Source organism: Bactrocera tryoni, chromosome 1, assembly GCF_016617805.1.
Source record: "Bactrocera tryoni isolate S06 chromosome 1, CSIRO_BtryS06_freeze2, whole genome shotgun sequence".
Lineage (NCBI taxonomy): Eukaryota > Metazoa > Arthropoda > Insecta > Diptera > Tephritidae > Bactrocera > Bactrocera tryoni.
The window spans coordinates 55,487,136-55,511,556 of record NC_052499.1 but is presented as its reverse complement, the minus strand read 5'-3'; the positions used below and the strand labels follow the sequence as shown (position 1 = coordinate 55,511,556).

Sequence of the window (24,421 nt, the reverse complement as noted above, 5' to 3'; positions counted from 1 at the left end):
TCATTGACATATATGTACTACTACAAATATATACATGTGTATGTATGTATGTAATTATATCTGTTTGTATTGCAATAAAAATAAACACTGAAATGTGAGTAAAGCCGCCTCTGTGAGTAAGTCTTTTCATTTACTTTGCGTATTGCCACAATTATAGGCGCTCGTCCGACTCCGGCTGAGTCGTGGTCACACATTGAGTTGCATAAGAAAAAATAAGAAAAAATGCAAAATAAAACTTATCGCCATTATGCAATAATACAATAATATGAAAAGAGAAAATCGTTTTCGATGTGCATACTCAATGAAAGGCGAAGCCACAAGGTTCTCAGGCCGCCTAAGAGTTTTTATGTGCATTTTTATGTTCAAAATTTGATATGGAAAATAATGCACAACTAATTGGGCAACAATAAATGAAAAGTGCCATTAAATTGAATTTTAAAAAAATGTCTGCTGTCAGTTTATTTCTGCGCGTGTGTGTGTGTTTGTGTAGGCAGATTGTGAAATGCATTGCCGCTAAGAGTAAATCAACACGCTCTTCTACATATAAACTTTTATATAAAAACATGTACATGTATGTGCGTACGTATGTGATTTGTGATATCATCAGCTTGACCGTGAAGTCATTTGCCACCAGAACTCAACTGTGTGTGACGCAAGAGCGATATCGTTTAATTCTAGTGCTTCGTTAGATTCAAAATATTTCAAGTGCGACTCGAGTAAGGCCAGAAGATGTGGTGAGAGTCATGAAACCGCCCCAAATACGCATACATACACACACACACATGCTAATACACAACTGTGCACAGCAGAATGTGTTTTAGGTATCCACGAAATCATAGCTACAATTTGTTGTTATTGTTGTTTGTTTTTGAACGCTCGAAACTCGTTTGAAAACCCGATTCCCAGTCTTGTCTTGTCTAACGGGCTTTGCCGCCGCACAGCCGTAATGTTTGTGCGCATTTGTTAAGCGTAACGCGTCGTTCAACGCAGCGGCGCCGCTTTCTTCCCCGCCCCTTAAACCTTCGCACTGTAGTTGCGCGCTGCTCCACATTTTTGTTCAGCTTTTCAATGAATTTGTCTAACCCGCATGACAGGTAAAATAAAACCCAACTCATCGGGAGACAAACAAAATTCAACACTTCAGTTTTTGCGCACAACAACAAGCACGCATGTTGCTATGCGCATGCGTAGCTGCCACAACATGCCTTCCTGTGCATAATGTATTCAAATCCCTATAAATTCGATTTCAACTAAGTTTCCTAGTAATTTCGTGCTTATAATTACGAATATGTTATCGGAAAGATCAATAAAATGCCTTGTACTCACCGATATTGACGATCTTGATGTGCTCCTGTTCGAGGAATTGCAACGCCACCGAAACGTTTTCCAATTTTTGACTACGGAATGTTGGACGTTTATTGTATTTGGGCATACGTTTCTGCGATAGCACCTCGATCAGCGCAATCAGGCGCAAACCATCGGACAGATCGGTTTCCAGGTTGTTAATGTTGCGATCGATCGTCTTCAGATGTTCGTTGGCCCAACGTGTGAAGGTGTTCTGTTGGATCTTCTTCCATTGCGCGTCCTCGGCGAGATCACGTTCGGCCTCCATGTCTTCGTCGAAGTTCTCGTCGTACGGTTCTTGGTGTTGGTAGTAATCGGATGGCTACATGTGTATACATATGTGGAGAGTTTCGAAGAATTATTAAATTTTCGTTTGAGAAATTTACTGTTTGTACATTTTGCTTGAGAAATGAGTAGTTATTATGAATTGATTTTATGTTAAATATTGTTTGTATGTATGTGTAATTAGTATGCCTTTAAGAATTGATTTTAAGTAAGTAATGAACGATAAGCAGCGATTGTTAGGTTAAAATTTTTATTGAAATTCGTCACGGTACATTAGTAGATTTCAAAACATATTGTATTATAATATTCATTCCACATGTAAACAATATCAGCTTTTTTGCAGCTGCTGAAACATCTAGCAATTTCGAAATGTCTCTCTAAAGAAATATTGGTGTATAGTTATTTATGTTAAGAAGACAACAGCTTATGTAAATATATCGCTGTAGAAATATAGCTTATAAATAAATGATAGTAAAAATATGTGTGATTTTGCACTCTTAGCAAGTATCTGCGAAATCACTTATGGATGATACATGAATTTAAAAGGAAATTCTCTGACAACAAAATTGAAGCTAAAAATTGCCCATAAAGCACAAAATGTAAAGGTTTTGAGGCTTACAAACACAAAGATATTAATTTCAAAATGAATTTATAGCAGCTAATATTGCCATTGAAGACTTTTTGAAAGTACTAATCAGAGAGTAAAGAATTTTGAATCTTCTATAACAAAAGTTTGTAGAATAAAAGTGTTGAAATCGTCTTCATTCAAAAAAAAACAAAGATCGGTCTAAAAAATAGAAATTAATAATTTTGCAAATGGTGAGTTACATTTAATGCACGACTAGCAAAAAAAAACGTAATTTTCACCGATTTGTTCTGAAAGTTCGTTCTTAATAAAACCGTAACGGTGCTCTAATAGTTTATCAAATATATCACTATACAATATTCATTACATTAGTAAATAGTATTAGCCTTTGTTGAGCTTCAGGAACATCTAGCAATTTCAAAATGTTTAACGAAGCAAAATGTGCACATTACGAGTGACAATTTCCAATTAAAACATTATTTTAGTTGCTATTGAACATTTTGCCGTTTAAAATATAGTGGAACTTTGCCTCTTTTTCTTATTAGAAAAACGGTACTAAATCGTTGGTAAATTTAGAATGGTATGTTTGCGGCTAATGTTTTGGCACTGCTTTTTGAAAAAAATTGGCAGTTCAGTCTTGCCCAGCAAACCATATAACATATGCCAACGATTATAAGGGCATCAAAACATATCGGTTTAAACAGTATCTTAAGCTATTTCTCAATAAAAAAAAAATACTGGAAAATCAGTTATAAAAAGGAAGTTATTTTATACTTATATTGTCGAAAAGTAGCTTGAGGATCCAAAAATAAAAAAAAAAAACAATAAAATAAATTATGCAGACTATCAAAGCAAGTTTTAAAAGCTTCTAGAGTTTCTTTATATTTTTCAAAATGAGTAATATCTAACACAGTTATAAATTTTTTCGGCGCTTATCTGCTGATTATGTGTTATTCCTAGACCAAGCTTTCTCATATAATATATTTATAATGGAATGTGAAAAATGTCAAAAACATTTAAGTTTTTCAAAGAATTTCTTGCTTAGTCAGAACAAATAACCTTTTCTTTCATGCACAAAATAACAAGCTATTATGAGTCATCGAATATGAGTCGGATCTGAGATATTTATGTGATTATTCTAAAACAGCTGCATAAAGCTGACTGAGTAGATCGGGCAGCTTTCTTTTTATATTTCCACATTTTGTGCTTTTATTTTTCTTAAGTTTTGTAGTCAGTAAATTTATCTTATTTTATGGAAGTACATCGATGGTTTCGGAGTTCTGGTGGTACCAATGCAACCCTGGTTAAAATTTTCTTAGGTGCCGTCAAAAAATTTTTTTGATAAATTTTGATGCAAATTCTGTTTTAAAACTTAACTGGTTTTTAATATTAAAAAATTAAAATAAGTTCTCCGAAAACAGTTATAGGCTAAAAATGGAAACAATTGTTCTTAGAAAATACTTAAAAAGGTAGTCTAGTCTGGATTCAATCAATATTGTAAAACAATCAATTGCCAAAAATGCTGTAAATTCGAACTTCTATACGGAAGTACTCCCTTGGTTTTAGACGAGCTGTAGCCTTAAGGCATCTAGACTGAAATGCCACCTTAATATTACGCGAGCTGTAGCACGGGTACTTAAATTTTGAGTTTTTCATTTTTATGATATTCATGGACTACGAAAAAGTTGATGGAAAGTTTGATTCTTAGGCACGAAAATCTCTAATTAAGCTTAGTATATTAGCCTGGTATGCTTGGGAAGATACAAATCGTTGTTTCTGGATAGTTTTACACCTTTCCCCTACGTCCCTACGTTGTGGCTACGCTTTATAAGAGCAAGCTTTATACATGAAAGAGAAGTCTCATTACACCAAGATTTTTGAAATACTATTAAAGACAACTTGAAATTATCGAAATAATCAACTGTGTCGTTGAGTACAGAAGATTTTCATTTATACATACATATATTCCATATTTCAGCAAAACTGTTATGGAAAATGTTATAGTACAAACATTCATAAGCAAAATATTTGTCCACTTAAAGTACTTGTTGCAAGTAGTAAATTTGTGGTTGTTAAATTTAATAGACAAATCTGCTAAGAACCGTGTGACTCATGCTTCTTCCTTCGACTGATTAATCGCCGCGTCTCTCACCGGTGTCGCACTAAGAGGTTTACAAACTTGCATCAAACTCAAGCTTAGCGGAAATGCCTTTAGAGAAATTCTTCAAAAACTAAGCGCATTAAAAAAAGAATTTCACACTGCAAGCAAAGCCAGTCAAATCTTCCTACATGTATGTGTGTGTACTTAAGTCCACAAATTTTTTATTTTCGTTTCTTAGGCTGGTAAATATGTAAATGAAATGCGTGTAATGCGTGTAAAAACAAACGGTAAAACCGGCTGGTGCCATTAACCACGTCATCAGCGTTGAGCCGACGCATGCGGCACAGACAGACACAAACCGATTTGCAACCTACGAAAATATGGAAAGCGGGCAAGTATGTGTATATGTGTGTGTGTGCGGGTTAGTAAATATGTGTTAAGTAAGCTTGTAAGCGCGATAAAGCAAATTAATGTTTATATGTATTGGTGGGGAAGTGCATGCCGGAACCGCCCAAGCGGCAGCAGCAGAGTCAGACAGTGAAAAAAATTGAGAAATACTTTATTCATAATCACAATGTTGCATCTGGAAGCATGTCATGTTGTCTGTCAATCGACAGCCACGCTCCACATTTTCACACAGAGCGACACAGCGGCTCTAATATGCTTATATATATGCATATATATACATATATGAATGTATATGCAAGTGTGTATGTTTGCTCATAAGTATGTATGTATTTATGAATTGCTTTTGGCCCGCAGCTATTTTAAGGCAATCCACGTAATGAGCTACTATAAGATAATTTATTCTATTACATATAAGTACCTATATAGAGTTATAGTCATATTTATAGTTATGGCAGCCTGTGTCATGCAGCCTTGCCACTTCACATACTCGTAACATGCAACGGGAAAACCGGCATCAGAGAAATGTGGACATGCACACCGGCTCTGCCGCTTGCTGGCCCTCGACGCGCCCCTTCTACGTAGACATATTTGTAAATGTTTGCCTACATATGTATAAGTATTAGGGTGGCCCAAAAAAAATAAAAAATTAAAAAACAAAATTTTTTTAAGCCTACGAAAATATTGTAGGAAACGTTGGAGTTCCTAAAAAAATATCTGTATTACTGATCAGCATGGCAGCTGAATCGATTTAGCTACGTCAATATGTCCGTCTGTATATATGTAGATGAACTAGTCACTCAGTTTTTGAGATATCGTGCTGAAATTTTGCACACGTTCATTTCAACTTAAGAAGCTGCTAATCTGTCGGAGCTGCCGATATCGGACCACTATAGCATATAGCTGTCATACAAACTGAACGATTGGAGGCAATCACTTGTATGCAAAACTTTTTCAGTTGGCGAGATATCTTCATGAAATTTGACATGGGTTATTGTCTAAAGCAATAGTGTAATCTCTGAAGAAATTGTTGCGATCGCATTACTATAGCATATACATAGCTGCCATACAAACTGAATGATCGGTATAAGGTGCTTGTATGCAAAACTTTTTCAGTTGACAAGATATCTTGACGAAATTTGGCATGGGTTATTTTCTAAGGCATTTGTATAACTTCTGCAAAAATTGTCGAGATCCGATTACTATAGCATATAGTTGCCATACAACCCGACCGATCAAAATAAAATTTTTGTCAGGCTTTGTGATCGGTGCAACCGAAGTTAACGTGTTTTTTTGTTTTTTCGTCATTTCGGTCGATATTTTCTCGATATCCTAGGAAAAAAGTAAAAGGTTGTTTGGTCCACCCTAATATATGCACGTCCATGTGCCACCAATGGAGCGCACTTCGTACGTTCCTACGTTGGGACATTACGCGTGCCACATCAGCTGCCATGAAAGGCTCTGTGGCAGTAATACAGGCGAATTGCCACAAACTTGCGCGCGGCAGCGCTGTCATGCAATGTGACGCAACGCAACGCCACGAACGGTCGGCCCGGCCATGCCCGGCTGGCAGTCATAAAAGTGCCAACAAACAAGAAGAACCGCAAGAAGTGCGGCAGGCAAAATGCTCCATTCTTAAGGTATTAAATTAAAAGTGTGCGGTTGGGGGCCGGGCAGAGAGGCGGCTGGCGGGGTGATGACTGGAAAAGAGCGTCACAGGCCTTGCTGCCACTTTTTGCTGTCTACAAGTTCACAAGTGTCTTTGCCACCGTGTGTGTTTGCCTTTGGCTTGTGTTGAAGTTGGCTGCCGAAGTGGCTGATTTGTTATTGCACACACATACATAGAGATGTATAATTATGTGTAAAGTAATCGGCGGTTTGGCTGGCTGCCTGGCGTGTGAAGTTCATTAACATTTTCATTAGTTGCGAAATGTTAATTTGCTTCTACAAGCAGCGCATAGAATTCAGAAGCGTTTACACGACAACAACAAGCGGTTTATTAGCTTGCGCTGATGAGCGCTGTGAAGCGTTCGGTAAGCGGTTAAAGCGTTTGGAGCGCAGTTTTGGCATTTTCTTTGCCCTTTCATGCACAATTTGTTATTTTTTTGTTGTTTTTGTTAACAACACCAACACACACCTGTTGATAGTAATCGTAGTCGCTGTTGTTGTTGTTGCTGTACGCGGTTGTTTGCTGCGGTCGTGGATAGCCAGACACTGCTGGACTGTAGTATCCTGCACTGTTGTCCGGCGGCGGATAATTTATGGACTTGTTATTGTTGCTGTTGTTGTTGATGTTGTATTGATCGCGTTCGGCGTAGGTGTTGGCTTTGGCACTCGCGTTTGCGTTAAAACTCACGTTCGACAAGTAAGTATTTGGCGCTGGTCGCGTGAAATTCGCGCTTGCACTCGCGTTCGCGTTCGTGTTCGTATTGTTGTTGTTTTGCTGATTTAAATGAATCGTTGCCGTCGACGTTTGGCCGTAATTTTGACTACTATTGCCGATTGTTTGCACTGTTTTTGTCGCACTACCTTGATTAGCACTCGATGCGTTAACGTTTTGTTGTTGTTGCGGCTGTTGTTTTTGTTGTTCCTGCTTATTGGCTGTCACTTGCAATTGACGTACTGCTTGCTTTTGTTCTTGTTGCTGCTGCTTAATTTGCTGCCTTTTAAATAATTCACAATCCGTTACATCCGTCTGCGCACGCGGTCCACCTTCAACTGAATCTTTATTTCTGCCAACATATGAATTTACTGCCTTTGCAGCAGAGTTCCCAGTCGCTTCGCTCATTGTCGTCGTCGTCGTAGTCGACAACTTTGTTTTACCCATCGTCGTCTGCTGGCCCCCGGCGCCAACAAGCTCATTTCGCGCTGTCACTTTGCTTGTTCGCTCCAGCGACGTCGCGACTTCGTCTCTCCTGTTGAGCGTGGTTGTTGTGTTTGCCGCTGGCGTTGGCGCTGCTACTCTCATTGGCTTTGGCGTTGTGGTCATTGTTGTTGTTACCGCATTGATCGTCTGCGCTCCATTATAACCGGCATTTGTGGGCTCAACTCCACCACGCCGCATTGTTGGACCGGCATTGCCGGCATTCACCGCGCTGCTGTCGTTGGCGTTGCCCGTGCCGCCGCCGCTGCGATTGCCATACATTTTTGCTGAGCAACCAACTCAGCTCTCAACGATTTATGGGGTTTGTATAGTGAACGGCTTTGCTGTTATTGTAGGCTAATCTTTGCGCCTCTTTATGGTCTACGTTAACCGCCGCGCGGAGAGTATCTGCAATTAACTGGCTTTGCTTTAACCACTTTGCCGATATTCACCACACTTTGCACTTACTCACCGGTTGATTTCTTTTATTTTCACCTTTCGTCTCTTTTATTTTAGTTTTTTCTATAATTTTTTATTAGAGCTCTCCGTGTTTGTTTGTTTGCTTGTGTGGCTCTCGCTGAGCTGCGCTCTGCAAGATCATTTGCTTACACTGTAAATACAAAAGAACGTCAATATTTAAGCCGAGTGACAAGTTGTTTATGTGCCTGTTATCTCTTGATAAGGTTTCTAACTTTTGGAGAATTTTCTGCATTGCTTATAAATATGCACCCGAGGTGTGTTTTTGCAAATTTCCCGTGAGTCATTAAGATTTGGTTATCTTATTGGCAATTCTTCACTTAGATATTTATGAAACCTTTATTAAATGTGAAAATTTATGAAAATAAAACATTGACCATAAAACCTCATTATGAATACTTAAAGAGTATCAGGGAAAAGTTCATCTAAACTTGCATTTCATGAATTGTTTAAATGTTGTTCCTGAGGCAAGTAACTAAGAGTCCGTAATTTTCTTCAACGGGTTGGAGTAAAAGGTCTAGAGATTTCGTATCGTAATATTGGTGAAAATACTTTCTGCATTTGGTTTGGTAGAAAAAAACCTAGTGAAATCGATAGCTGAGGCCATTTGTTTTCCAAGAATTTCTCTGACACAGGATTGTAATCCTTCCTTCCTTAACCGCTGTTTCCGCAAGTTTATGCGGAAATTTTGATCTTAAGTTGCCCACAATGAAATCCGTCGGACTTCTAATCTTAAATGAATTGAATTCTAAAAAGAGTATAGTCGTTTGTAACAAAATCTCTCTACTTTTCTCAGCAAAGGTGTAGCCTTTAAGTTTGACGCGAAGTTTAAAACATTCAGAAGGAAACGTCGGATATAACGGGTGATCCAAGCAAAGGTACTTTTTCAATATCCTTTTTTGTCAGATTACGCGTGAGTCGTGTCAAGCTGTTATCTTCTTTTAGTTAGTATTGTTTGGCATTTCGAAAATTCACGTAATGTGAAAATCTGTAAAGAATGTGTTTCGTTCTCTTCACTCAACTTACGCTCAACATAATCGGCCTACTAAGCGTACTATTCGCAAGACTATCCCCACCTTGGGACCCAGCATTCATTATTGGACCGAATATTTGTGAAGAAAATATAACAGTCGTAGCTGAGGCAAGAACTGAATTCGCTCGACCTTGCCAAGCGACATTGCTACGTCCTATTGACTCTTGAAAGGTTCCAGGAAGATTCGACGTTTTCGTGCCAAATTTTGTTCAACCTATTTCTGGCTCAATCGGTATGTAAGCAAACAAAATAGCCACATTTGAGACGAAGAGCAACCTGAAAAGATTCAAGAGCTGCCATTTCATACAGAAAAACAACGATTTGGTTTAATTTGTCCGGAGAAATCATCGGCCCATATTTCTTAAAAAATCATGCCGGTGAGAGCGTAAGCGTCAATGCTGACCGTAATCGCGCTATGATAATCGCCTATTGGATGACTGAAATTGAAACACGTGATCTTGGCGACATTTGGTTTCAACAAAACCCATCGCATCAATCAATGCATTTATTGAGAGAACACTTCTGTGAACATATAATTTAACGTTTTCAGCCGGTTGATTCGCCACCAAGAACGTGTGACATCACACTATTAGTCATTTTCCAGTGGGGAGACATATGTAAAGTCTAAATTCTATGCGGACAAGCTTCGATTCAGGAATCGGACCAAAACATCACTGGCATCATTCGAACGAGTCGTCGAAAATTTAACTCAACGGATGGAATAACTGAGACTTCAAAATATTCAAAAAGCGAATGCCAAAGAATGTTCTTTCGAATGATAATAACCATTTTCCAATAAATTTGAAGTTTCTAACCTCTAAATGGATCACCCTTTACAATCGAATTTGGTGGCAACTGATAATCTGCCTTTTCTAATTCAGTAATGTTTCGCTATTGCTTGACCAGGTGGTCATTTTTCCTATAGAGTTTTTTTATCCAAAACCAAAAATACAGCTGTAAACCAGCTGGGTTAAACCGAAATGTGTTAGGTAGTACGAATTATGGGCTGATGCTAACATATGTACATCAAGTCAATGTTAAGTTTCTTATTGAGGTTTCGGCGTAATCAATTTAAAAATGATATGCATGGTACAAGGCATACCAAGGCCCAAACAAATAGACGAAAATAGAAAAATTATTGTATGGTACGTGGAGAAGGCGATTTTAGTTTTGAAGAATACTGAATGGGAATTCCGTTTTTGGAAGTAGCAAAATAGCTGCATTTTTTGACAGGCCACCAACCGTTTCTTTTTTCAAGTTGGAACTATATCTTCCTTTAACGCGGTGTGTAAGTTAATTTAATAAAATCTTTTTCTTATAATAACAGTCGAGAGGAAGTCATTTATTAAAGTTTTGAACGACCGAATCATTTCACTTATATTCAAATTATTCTAAGTTTGCTTCAAAACAATGGAATTCAAAAACTATTTAAGCCTGTTTTTTTAATTTTTATAAAAAAAAGTTACAGATTCAATTCCTCATAATTGTGTAATTTATTTTTCTCTGTGTAGCACTCTTATCAACATTTTTCTCTCTCTCTGTTGTGTGAAATTGCTGTTATGATCAAGTAAACAACTCTGTTGAAATTCTCTAATTTACTGCCTCGCACTCACACTCACGCTCGCTCTTTCTGTGAGCGACGTGAGAGTGGAGAGTGATGAGGTCATGTGAGAGAGGCGTCCGTACTAATTGAAAATGCTATTCAACAGATAGGAATGCGTCTACCTCATGCTAATCGCACTTCTTCCCTGCCCAATTGTTTGTTTATTACACTGTCTGGCTTTGTGGTGATGGATGTGTGCGTCTGTGTGTGTGTAATGTAATTGTTATTGTTATTTAATACAATGCTGGATTGTATCTTCTATGCAAGTGAAATGGTTGACTGCACCACAATGGTCAAATTTTTGTTTTGTGTTTGTGTTGCTGTGGTTGTTGTCGCACTGTTCTCGCCTATCTGTTTGGAATGAGAACGCCTGGCCTACACGTCGTCAATCGCGTTCGCACAGATTTTTGTTGTCGTCACCGAAAGTCGCGTCGTCAATGACGTTGAGTGTGACGAGGTTGAAATTGTTGCTGGCGTTGACTTTCATCACACGTGTGTGTGTGTGTGCGCGAGTGCTTGCTGTTGAGGTGCGCGTGAGTGGCGTGGTGCGTGATGGGCGCTCTCTAACAATTTGAGTTTCTATTTTGTGTGCCAAACAGCGCGTGTTTTTGCTTTGATTTGTGTGGCATATTGGAATGTTTGCGGTGTTTTTTGATTGTTTTTTTTTTAATTTTTTTGCTTATTTTTTTGCCTTTTTTTTATTTATTTTGTTTTTTATTTCAACACTTTCGAAAGTTTTATATTTGCTTATTACAATAAACACTTCTTTAGGCGCATACATAGGTACAGATGTATGTATACATATTACAGCTATTTTGTTTGTTTTTCACTGTTTTATTATCACTTTGATCAAATTTATTATCATTCACTGAGTTCATAAAATTTTTCACTTATTTTGTCTGATTCAATCGCTATCTTAAATCAATTCTTCAAATATTAACTTGAAGTTTTACTCATCATCATCGTTATTTCCGTTTACCGGTTACTTATTCTTACTAAGAAATAGGTAAGTATGTACTTACATATATATGCACATATGTATATTTCCGTATTCATTCATGCCATAAATATAACCAATGTGCACACAAATATTTTTGTGCACTTCCCTCATCATAGCACACATGAGTTACTCACACAAACATTAGTCACCTAAAAATTGTTTTAATGCAAGAAATTCAGCTCAGCCTAAAGGTAGGCTTCAATAAATGTTACTCGTGAATCAAAGCTAAGGCAGAAGAACGTTATGAATTCATAAATACGTTTATATGTACTTTTAGTTTGAAATGACAATGTAAACTAATTTTAATTACAGGAAATTGTAGCATATATTGAAACTTATTGAAAAAAAAATTATTTTTCAAAAAATGAACTCAAAATAATGACTACTAGCAGATCACTCCATTTGCCATTTCACTTGAGGAAAGAGGACCTCATTTAGGGATGTGAACATCGAACTTTTAATGTTATTTATATACAATTCCGTCATAAGTCGTCCTGCACTTTATTTATTGAGATTGACGCCTACATAGTATATTGGGTTGTAGCCTAGCCGAGCGGGTTGCCACGACTTGTTTGATTAGGATTAATACCAAGGCACAAATAAAGAGCTTTTACAAAGGCGACATTATTATTACTTTTTTTATAAAAGAACACTTATTGCGATGTAACTGTTAGGTCTACAACTTTGCTTCCGTCGTTTTCCAATAGATGTCTAGGGTCAAGCACTGCTCGATTAAATCGTTTTATATCGATCTTGGACATTTGTGTCAACATTAATCCAACAAAATATTTGTAGAGATCTGTTTGCATCCCAAACTTATTGTCAACTGAAAGTTTCACTTTTTGAGCCGAATTCTCGACATTTGCGGGAAATTTTGCTTTTCTTTTTTAATTCCAAGAAAAGTGCGGCTGAGGCTCATCGAATGCTTTCGGATACGTACGGTGAGGCTGTCCTAAGTGAAAGAACAGGTCGCGAATGGTTTCAACGTTTTAAGAATGGTGATTATGAAGTCGAAGACCGGCTTGGTGGTGGAAGAGAGAAGATTTTCGAAGATGCTGAATTGGAAGCATTACTCGACCAAGATGCGTTTCAAACCCAATAGGAATTGGCTGCATCGTTGCAAGTGACACAGCAAGCCGTATCAAAACGCCTTAAAGCCATGAGGATGATTCAGAAACAAGGAAACTGGGTGCCTTACGACTTGAAACCAAGAGATGTCGAACGGCGCTTCTTTGCATGTGAACAGCTGCTTCAAAGGCACCACCGAAAGGGATTTTTACATCGCATTGTAACTGGCGGCGAAAAATGGGTCCACTACGATAATCCTAAGTGAAGAAAGCCATGGGAATAGCCCATCGCAAGGTGGTCAAAAAATATTTGGAGACACTGGAATGGGAGATCTTAACCCATCCGCCGTATTCTCCAGACGTTGCGCCATCTGACTACCACTTGTTCCGATCGATGGCACACGGTCTAGCTAACGAGCACTTAAGTTCTTATGAAAAAGTCAAAAATTGCATTGATACTTGGATCGACTCGAAAGATGAGGAGTTCTTTCGTCACGGAATACGCATGCTGCCAGAAAGATGGTCAAAAGTAGTAGCTAGCGACGGCCAATATTTTGAATACCATTTTTGTAACCGTTTTTATACAATAAAGCCTTAAATTTACAAAAGAAAAAGCAAAGTTGTAGATAATAGTTAGATATATGTGACCTTGTCTACGAAAAGGGAGCTAACGAGCGAAAACTAGTTTTCTGGGAAAAGCTGTTAAAAATAATCGTCAGTTTCTCGTTATCTCATCAGGTCACATATGCTGATGTGACATTTTTTGTTGATAATTATATATTCTGCAAAGTCGTGCAAAATTTTTTCTCTATAACCAATAGTATTCGCAGCAAAGCCGATGTAGGTAAGGAATTGTTTAGGCAATTTTTGTACACCTCATGTTACTCGAGGCCTTAACGTAAAGAGTCCTAACCATTTTGAAAACATAATATAGCTAATCTTCACCATAGTTAATATCGCTCCCAAATGATAAATGACTTTTTCACATCCGTAAAGTAATCTCGGAGCGAATTCAACTTCAACAAGCAAACAATCAACTTTTTCTTCTTTATAAAGTTATGTTTAAGTATAGATTGGTGTAGGCTGGAATATTAATGTAATTTCTCTTTAAATATGCGTGACATGATTTTTGAGGAGATTCACAATTTTTAAGACGGCATATTTTTTATACTTTTTTGACTTTGCATTTATATCTAAATAAAATTGCCGTACTTGTGAAACGGATTATTTTGCCTGACGTTTGCGCCAAAACATGTTATTAATCAATGAAACTATTGGTGGATGTGGCTCATAATGCCTACTTGCAAATACTCAAAAAGGTCTTAAGAATTACCGGTTTTAACAAGACGGTGGGCTATGTCACATTGCGAACGAAACAACTCAATTTCTGTAAATTCACATCTAATGTCAAAAGGCTCTCTCTCTCTCATCTTTATTTGGATTATTTTAACGATCCTCAGACCATCGACGGGATCAATGCAAACATTACCATTCAATATACAAATCCTGTGGACCTTGCAGACGCAAGTAAAATGATTCTCACCAGAGAATATACTATACATAGTCTAAAATGAACTTCTTTTCCCACTTAAAACATAAGCCGACGTGTCCGTACCCAGCTAAAATACTTTCAACAGACTCGACGGATTGGTGTGGTTTGTGCGCGGGTGGAATCATTGGTCCATATTTCTTCAAAAATGATGCCGCTGAGAACGTAACCGTCAATTGCGACCTTTATGGCGCCATGATGACCGACGATTTGATGCCTGAAATTGAAACTCGTGTTCTCGGCGACATTTAGTTTCAACATCGCATCAATCAATGGATTTATTGAGAGAACGCTTGTCTCAACGGTGAGCAGATAATTTCACGTTTTGGGCCGTTCGATTGGCAACCAAGATCGTGTGATATCACACCGTTAAAGGTTTCCTGTAGAGATACGTAAAGTCCAATGTCTATGCGAAAATCCCGTTTCCTTTCAGGCCTTGGCGAAAACATCATGTGTATCATTCGGCAATTACCAGTCGAAATGCTTGAATGAGCCATCGAAAATTGGACTCAACGGTTGGTCAACGTATGAAAGATATAATCTTAAAAAAATTAACGCCAAAGAATGTTATGTAAAAAAGTAGAGAACCTTGAAATTGCTCACCCATATGGAAACTATGGAACATTTATGAATGCTTTCCTTTCATTTGCGAACCAGATTTAATATAATATGGTGAGTACGAATTTCCAAAGAATTCGGTGTGCTTGATTATTATAAAATATTAATAAAAATCATTTTTAAAAACTTTTTATTTAAAAAGCACAATTAAAAATTGGTGAAAGGTAACAAAAGATGGGCTTGACAATAAGCTAATCAACTTGGAATCTCTTTGAAAAACAAATGTTGACCAAATGTGACTTGACCTACTCATCCAAGCGCTAATATATACATATGTAGGTATGTATCGATACATACTTTTGAAATGTTTTGCCTCATAATACGGAATGTTTATTGAAAATGAAATGAAAACACTCGATAAACAAACAATTCACGCAAAAACATATATCTTTGCTTATGCAAATGAGTCACGGATTGCCCTCAGAAAAAAGTTTCTAGCTAAACAATATGTGATAAAGAAATTCGTAATAAAAATGAAGAAAAATGAAACGCAGAGCAAATAATTAAATCGAAATAAAAGAAGTATGGTTGTGTAAATTTGACATCATCGCTTGAATGATTACTCGAAGCTGTGCTTTATACCTTTATTGTTTAGTAGATATGTATTTCTATAAATGAGGACCGTCGAAAAGACGATGATTTTTTAAATTTAACGCGGGACAATTTGACACACCATACAGTTTGTGTCAGAAGCCATATGGTGGGTATATGTTAGCTTAAGTTGCTTAGGAAATTAAGGTAGATTCTTATACTTTTAATTGATGCCTGGAGAGTCTTTGAGAACTTTGGGCAAAAATTTAACTATTTTATATGCTCCTCAATTAGCAAAAGGTGGGGAATTATACCAAAAACAGCTCTTTGGCTTTTTGAGACTGTAGCTAAATATAGAAAGTTTTTCGGATTTTTTGTTTGATGGAAGGCGCTGGGCAAGACTACACACGCAAAAAAACTGGCGAGTGTTCTCTGAATAGTATTTGTGGTGCACTGCGATCTACTCATTGAACGTCTTACTGCATATCGCATCGCTGTAAACTCAGAAAATCTGGGTACTTAGATGAATGCGAGTTTCGGAACGCTGAAATGCTCGCAAGCTTTAATTCTATCTCAAAATATTTGGATAACTATGTTGCCGAGTCTAGCCCGCGTTATCGCCAAGTACGCTGAAGAGTAGTGACATGTTGTCAAGAAGAAGAAGAAGAAGAAACAGTAAGTCTTATCAACTTGCTGACGATCAGGTACTTCAGTTTCAATAACAGCGTAATGGGAACAGGTAAAAGCTCCATTCGCTTTTTGTGGTTCACTACTGGACTGTTGGGTCTCAGATCAGCTCAGCAGGTCATTGATATTTGACAGGTATTGATATTTGATTATTAGCTCTGCAGTTTCAAGGTCCTTCTGACCAAAGATAAAACGTAAGAGGTTTAGGAAACTCTTCACTGTAAGCAAGGTCCACATTACAACAGTGGTAGAAGCACTAACTGGACACTGTCCGAGCGGGTTTCATGCAGTAAGATTGAACAGCTTACCGGATGCCTAATGCATTAGCTTTTGTTTGGAAGAAGATTTGATAGAATCAGCTCAACACTTCTTCCCTCTGTCCCTCCTTTGTCAGAGCAACGCAAAATACTTTGGATCTTATACTTTTAGACATCCAGGTGAAATTGCAAAAAATGAAATAAAACGCTTACGCGGATTTGTGTTGGATTCAGGACGGTTTTACAATAGATAGCTGATATTTAACTACTGGAGTTTTTTTGTATGGCTTCAAAAGTTACATAAAAATCTAAGTGTGGCCCTCACGCTGAGGGATCAGCCATCTAACCTTTTTTAACTTAATCTATATGCTGCTCAATGTCGATTATCATACAATTTTTAATGAAATAATAAGTCAGAAAGATGCTCCTACTCTTAGAATACGCATGACCACTTCAAAATATTATTTGCTGAAGTTGCACTTTGAATTGAAGTGTGAATTTCTAGGATTGATTAAGGTGTAACTGAGTCAATGCGCGAAGCCATCTTACTGGGATGTAAAATTGCCCAGACTAGGTTAGTTTACACATTTTTTCACCAATTTTAGTTCTATGAAATTATTTGCTGAAGAAAAGCACGTTGGTTACAGGCTTAGATTATTTTGAGAAGCTTGAGAATAAATGCAGAATAGGAACTTTTTGAATTAAATAATCTAGTTAAGGTTAAAAAAAGTTAAAAAAAAATCCAAAAAATATAATTTGTCAATTCATCGACTTATCAAGCCGCTTTCGTATTTTTGCCGAAGCGGTCACAGCAAAAATGCATAAAGCTTATATTTTATCTCTTTTATTCCAAAAGTGTAGGGAGAAAGAGCGAAAACTTAATTCCTTTAATGGACTTAATTTTAAAAACTGACTCAAGCGCGAATGATTTTTTCTTATTAAAATGTACATTTTTATAGCGTGGTGACTTAAGCATCGAAAAAAAAACACAACAATGTAGAATGCATAGACGACTTGTGATATGGCGCATTCCAATGAAATTCAAAGTAAAAATATAACACACACAAAAATACATACATACGAACATTCACATATTGAACAAAGCCAAATGAAATCATAAGCGCTTAAAAAATATGTGAGTACGTTAGCACCTAATGCAATAAATGAATTACATTCCGCGACTGAAACAAGTGCGATTTAAATTTGGTGGCGCGATTGCCAACTTGTCTGAAATTTGTGCAAAATGCACTTTATTCCGAAAAGGATGCGACATTGCAATGCGCTGCGATTTATGTATGTTGCAAAAATGTGTGTATGTATGTGAGTTTATAATATACATATTTCTATGCTTTTGCTTGTTTGGTTTTGCTTGTGGCGCAACCGCTGCGCGTGCCAGTTGCCGCGCCGGCGTGCCTTGTCAATCAATATCGCTCCGTATTTGCCGCAAATGCTCTTTATAGGCATTTCTTGTTGTTTTACTTTCATTCGCTTTTTGCTTTTACTGTTAGCGTCCACTTTTTCAGTAGCCTGTTTTTCCGCCCAAATATGGCGCTTTCATTTGAATCACCTGCAACCTTGCACTTGCTGTTTGACTCATTGCAACGATATCTACTTTTATATATGCATGTATTCTCATATACATAAATACATGCATATGTATGTGTGCGCATAATATATGAAGCACAAAAATAGTAAAAAAAACGTTTTTTTTTTATAAATGTGTTCATATTGCAGAATTAATCATCACCTTTGCCTTCACCGCTCTATTGTTTGTTTGTATGTGTGCTTGTTTTCGTATTTTTTATTTTTACGGATCAGCTGTGCTGAGTAAAGTTAAAAAGTGTTTGGAAAACATGTTTAGGTGAATAATTAATCACAGATTTGAAGCTGAACAAAAGAAATGGTAAATTTGTGTTTTAATTGTTAGCTATTTGTTCTTTCAAATTATGCTTAGTATATATATAATAATATTTTATACTATATATACGTATTTATTAGGGTGTGTCATGTAAAACTTAGAAATTCTTGAACGAAATTTTATTTTTCAGTCTTTCGATAAAACCAGCCATTTACGAAATTTTTCCAAAAATAAGTGAGAATCGTGAAAAATTTAAATGGAAGTACTTAACGTCAAAACTAAGGACTAACATTTTCAGGGAGGGAAAGTTATCTGAGCGCCATTCAGTTGGGAGTATCCAGAAACGATTCTTTTACATATGGCTCAAGCGCGACTTCCGGTCCTAGACCAAGTATCTTCTGGGTATCCAAAGAACATCCGTTTGAAGGCGAGCTAAATGGATAAGGCGAACCATCCCCTCCCCAGGTTTGTGCGCTGGATTTGTGATCCGCCACGTAAAAAACGCCCCAATGAAAACCAAACAATAGTATCGGAAGAGAAACCGTCCTTTTAATTACGACCATGGTATATACATTAAGGATAACGGTTTATTCTGGAATGTTCGGTCTCTTATTTGGGAAAGAGTCACAGTCCAGCTGGTTGATGTTCTCGTGAAAATAAAGGCTGACATCACCGCCGTCCAAGAAATGTGATGGACGGGACAAGGATTGAGGCGAGTAGGTCTTTGTGGCATTTACTATAGTGGTCATATAAAGGAGCTCAAATTCGGTGTGGGATTTGTGGTGTTAGAGAGGCTCCGTCACCTAGTACTAGCATTCATCCGACGTCTAACCCCAATCCGCATCAAAGCGAAGTTCTTCAACGTATCGTTGATTTGTGTCCACATCCCGCCGGAAGAGAAGGTCAATGTGACCAAATATGAATTCAATGAGCGCTTGGAGCCCAGCTATGAGAGCTGCCCCCATCATCTTGTCAAAATCGTGCTTGGCGACTTTAATGCCAGGGTGGGCAAAGAAGGTATCTTTGGCACAGCAGTCGGTAAATTCAGCCTCCATGAGGAAACAGCCCCAGATTGGTTGAGGCTAATCGATTTCGCTCGAGCCCGAAATATATTTATATGCAATACTAGAGTACTAGATTCCAGTATAATAAAATGTATCAAGCTACCTGGCTGTCATCCGACCGAAAGCCACCAACCAAATCGATTATATTGTGATAGACGGTGGACACGTCTCCAGTGTTTTAGACGTACGTACGCTCCGATGTTCGAACATTGACTCGGAACACTGTCTTGTCAGCAAACACAAAGAATTTGCGGCATCGAAAAGCTGCAATCACAACAAACAGCCGAACGATTTTTTACTCGACTTGCACTCATGCTCTCTGAAAACACTCATCAGCAACTCGGTATAAGCGTACGGTGCGACGGCATTTCAAACTTCTGCAAGCGAAACCATTGGTTTTCGTAAGGGTCGAAAGAACAGCTGGTAAGATGAGGACTATCGTGTCGCAGTAGAGAGAAAGCGGGCAGCCTACCTCGCAATGTTGCGATCGACCACAACACAAGAAAGCTGGGATAGATACCGAGAGCTGAGGAAGAAGAGGGAAGCGAGACGACAGGGGTAATGCTTATAAATTCTACGAAAAGAAGCGACGACTTACAGAAGGTTTAAAGAAAAGAGCATAGCTCCTCATGCGGATTAGTTGGATATTTATTTAATAGGGTGTCCAACGTTGCCTTCTGGGCAATTCTTTATGCGTTGAAAATCTTCTATTTTCATCCATAAAGCAAAAAAGTCGTAATAGTCAATGTTTATAATGTTGAATATTGTTTTAATTTCTCAAAAATTTATCAAAATCAAATTATATTAATTATAATAGATATTATAAACATCATATGTAACTATTATTTATAAAAATGTGCTTTTCCGGCCGATAAATACAATAAAAGCTTCCTGGATTATGTTTGAAGCTTTGATTTTATAAGTAAAAGCTTTGCGTTAAACTCCTGATGTCACTGTCAAGGAAAATAAAAATTTCTAAAAAAATACAAAAAACTAAAAAAATATATTTTATGACGTCAGCTATGTCCATTGGCGCAATATAAGCTAGCTTAGCCCATGATTCTAACCCTATCAGGGATCTCAAAATATAAACGTGCAAATCGTTACAATAGTTTACTGAAATTTATGGATTTTTTATGCATTATTATGCAATTGCATATAAAACTACATATATACACACATACGTACACACACTTTTATTAATTTTTTTGTTGCATTATTGGCGCTCTAAAAATACGCCTGCCCTAGGAAAACATATAGCCATATAAGCGATTTCATACAAATGCATATATGTACATACATATATACACAGGTGGATGTATTTTGTGGGCATTGGTTTGTTATTGAATTGAGCAAATGTCCTTCGGTTGAGGCGGCTATGTCGAAACGTCATAAATAGCCGCGAAACGTTTGAGAAATATGGCAGCGTGCAAATAAATCAAGCAACCAGGTATTTTCCTCAAAATGTATTTGTGCATATTTCGCTGCATTTAAGGCCTGCAGATTATTTATTAATATTTTTGCTTGATTTCTTACAATGTATGCAAATACATTTCTGCAATAATGCGCCTAATAATTTATATGCTAGGCAGTAATGCATAAATAGAAGATATTTTCATTTATCACGAAGCACACATGGGTGCATATAACATATACATATATGTGTGTGTGTATCATTCGCGCCACTTCGTCGTCGTTGATTTCAAGTGATTAATTAATTATGTGCGGCATGAATTTGTAAAACAATCAGTCTGCTGGGCTATTAGCCAGCTAATTGAGCAGGAAACTGTTGAGCAGCGCAGATTTCGTATGCACAGATGGAAGAAGGAAGCGAACAAAAATTATGGGAAATATATTTGAGAAGATTCGATTTATTTAATACACAATTGGTATATCGATTTTTGATTATTTCTAAATAATTATATCTAATACATATGTTGATTAGCTTGGGTAGAACTTAAAATGAGCAATAAAAATAGTATTAAAAAATTTATTAAATTTTAGGAAAAAAAGGACTTTGTTATTTAAAAAAATATATATGTGTTGTTTTTAGTGTTAGACGATAACACATTTTATATTAACTATCCAATAATTTAATTTAAAAATTAAATTTTGTCTTAAATTTACTAACTCTATTTGGAAAACATAAAAAAAAAATTTTGATAATTTTAATTTTCAGAAAAATAACCGTTCTTTAACATAAAACATAAATAAATTATTAAATTTTTATTTTTTAGAAAAACACCGTTGTTCGTTAAAGAAGTGAATAAGGAAACGCACAAAACAAAATACAAAATTTGTATTTTTAAAATAATAATAAAAACATAAATTATTAACTTTAAGAAAAATACAGTTGCTCGTGTAAAAAGTACATAAAAAAATTATTTTTACTGTTAAAATGATAATAAAAACATTAAAAAAAATTTAAGATTAAAAACCGTTGTTGGTTTAAAAAGTGAATAAGAAAAACTTAAAAAAATATTTAATTTTTATTTTTATAAGAATAATAAAAGCATGAAAAAATATAAAATTTTTATTTTTGTAAAAATACCGTTATTCCAGAAAAAGTGAATAAGAAAAACATAACCGTTGTTGGTTTAAAAAATCAATAAGAAAATCTTAAAAAAATTTGCTTTTATAATAATAATAAGAACATAAACAAATATAAAATTTTTATTTTTATAAAAATATCGTTGTTCGTGTAAAAAGTGAATAAGAAAAACATAAAAAAAATATTAAATTTTTAATTTTAGAAAAATACTGTTGTAAAGTGAAAAAAAAGATTTAATTCAAAAGAATAAATATTTTTATAAAAATATAATGAACAAAAATGTAATAAAAATATTTTTAATAATTTAATAATTAAAAAAAATTATTTTATTAAAAATATTTCAAAAAAAAATATTATTATTTTATTTTTTTGTTCAATCCAAAGTGTCTCAAAATTTTTTTTACCAACATTTCAATGCTTAGTTTGATATAAGTAGTTAAGTATACTCAAATATTTTAATGCAATTTTCAGCATTTGAAAATAAGAAACATATGTTTTCTGCTGATCGACAGCTGTTGGACGTCGATCGCGGCGAATTTGCGCTAATTCATCAGAGTTGACAAGCAGGATTTCACATTTCTAAGTGTGTATGTAGTGGTGATGAAACAATGGTTGACCGTTAGACAGCATGCTACATATCTACGTTATATGCGCGTATGAGCAAAAAAAAATTTTTTATGTGAATGTGTGCATGATTATATGTTTGCAGCTGTAGAAATGAAAGTCACTCACATTTTTCGCCGACATTTTGACGTATTCAAATGTGTTTTTGATTCTTTTCTAAAAATACGCTATTTCTATTTTATAATGTTGTTGTTGTTGTGCTGCCGCTGCTCGTTGTTTCGCTTGTTTTTATAGGTGTTTCGGGTTGTTTGCAACACAGGCAAATTGCCGCCTGTCAGGTAAAACACGTAAGTGTATTTTGAAAATCGATGTTTTTAGTTAGACAAAACAAGGACATGCAGGTTTAAAATTATTTGTAAAGAAATTTTTAATTTTGAAAAATTTTTGATTTTTTAAATTGAAAATTTTGAAAAATTTTTGACTTTTAATGCAGAAAAATTTTAATTTTGAAAAATTTTAATTTTGAAAATTTTTAATACAGAAAATTTTTTAAATATTTAAAACACACAAACACAGAAGGTGGCAAGCGTTTCGTTAAGTTTTGTTTAAATTTTTTTCGATTGCTTGCCGTTATTTCGAATTTCACTACCTTTTTGCACTTCTTGGTTTCTAAAATACCGATCTCCTAACGGTAATTACTTCACAGCACTTTAATTTCACTCGATGTTTAGTATTTGCTACTATTGGTTGTAATTATTCTTATTCTGTTAGCTCTTTGCGTCTACGATTAGCTGGGTTAATTGCTTGTGGACCAAACGTTTTATTCGCGACAATATCGCCACTCAACTGAATTGCATACAAAATTGCTGTGAAACTTTTATGCGAGTTCTTTTTCACATTCCGTTTTACATCGCGCTTTCTTGTTGATTTCGGCATTCTACAGCGTACTATTCATTCTCGCCGAGTTCGGCTACTCGCCGCTTCCAAGTGCGCTCCCGAACGCAAGCTTATGTATGACTGCTTGTTTGTATGTGTGTGTGTGTGTGTGTATGTTTCGTTTTTATTTACAAATATTTTTATTTTTAAAATTTGATTTCCTCTTTTTATTTACATCGCTCTTTTACTTTTATTTTCGTGTATTTGCTTTTATATACATACATACATATTTTTGTTTTTTACTTCTTATGCTTTGCTCTGCTTTTGCTTTTTGCTGACTTTGATTTGCTGTTTACGGTTTGTTGTTTCAATGCAATTGACGGTGTTTTTATTTTTATCATTGATCGCCGTGTCTTAATAAATTAGCGCAATTTTGGCTATCGATGTGCTGTTTCTCTTTCATGCTTTTTACTTTGCATTTTCGAGTACTTTCTGCTGTCATTTGGTGCACAGCTGATTTTGCATCGTCTTATAGCATGCTTTTGTAGATTATGCATTGATCGCTGTATGTAGTATAGTACACCAATTGTCGAATTTTTGGAGCCGAAAAAGAGTAGAAAGCTCCCTTATTCATAACTTTAAAAGGATTTATTGTAAATTAGTGGAATTAAATAAATACTACTTAAGAATTCCTTATATGCAGGATATTACCCAAGAAACATGAAAATAATGTTTCTCTGAATATTGAGAGATTTTAAGTTACTGTCAAAAATTTTCCATAATTGTCAGGTTGATTATCATGAAGTAGGCAGTAGAGCTTATATTTTTTTGACTTTTTGAGTTAGAAAATATCAATTATATTGCATGCAAATTTATAAGGATTTTTACATTGTGATAAAAAAGTAGACGGATTTTGTAAGTAAAACGTATAATATTAAATTATTAATCAATATTTATTTTGTCGCCCTCAAAGTAATAACCACCAGTTGTAATATACTTATGCCAATATTTTTTTCAGTCCTCGAAACACTTTTCATAAGCACTTTTTGGAATGGCCTTCTTGAGCGAATTTTGTTTTGTCTGTTCGATCGATTGAAAAGGG

General features: G+C 35.9%; 1 protein-coding gene across 3 annotated transcripts in view; it reads right to left on the bottom strand.

Annotated features, from left to right (window-relative positions):
• LOC120766878 (filamin-A) overlaps window positions 1-23,278 on the bottom strand; it is a 113,496-nt gene extending 90,218 nt beyond the window's left edge. The window contains exons 1-3 of one of the 3 annotated variants that reach the window (XM_040092611.1): window positions 23,093-23,278; window positions 22,612-22,774; window positions 1,327-1,666 (exon numbers count right to left, since the gene is read on the bottom strand). In XM_040092611.1, the coding sequence (XP_039948545.1) occupies window positions 1,327-1,666; window positions 22,612-22,626 (355 nt within the window). In that variant the 5' untranslated portion in view covers window positions 22,627-22,774; window positions 23,093-23,278. Of the gene's footprint in view, window positions 1-1,326; window positions 1,667-6,858; window positions 7,510-22,611; window positions 22,775-23,092 lie in introns of those variants that run through there. The other 2 variants (XM_040092608.1, XM_040092610.1) reach the window with 2 other exon arrangements.
• Window positions 23,279-24,421: the final 1,143 nt, after the last annotated feature.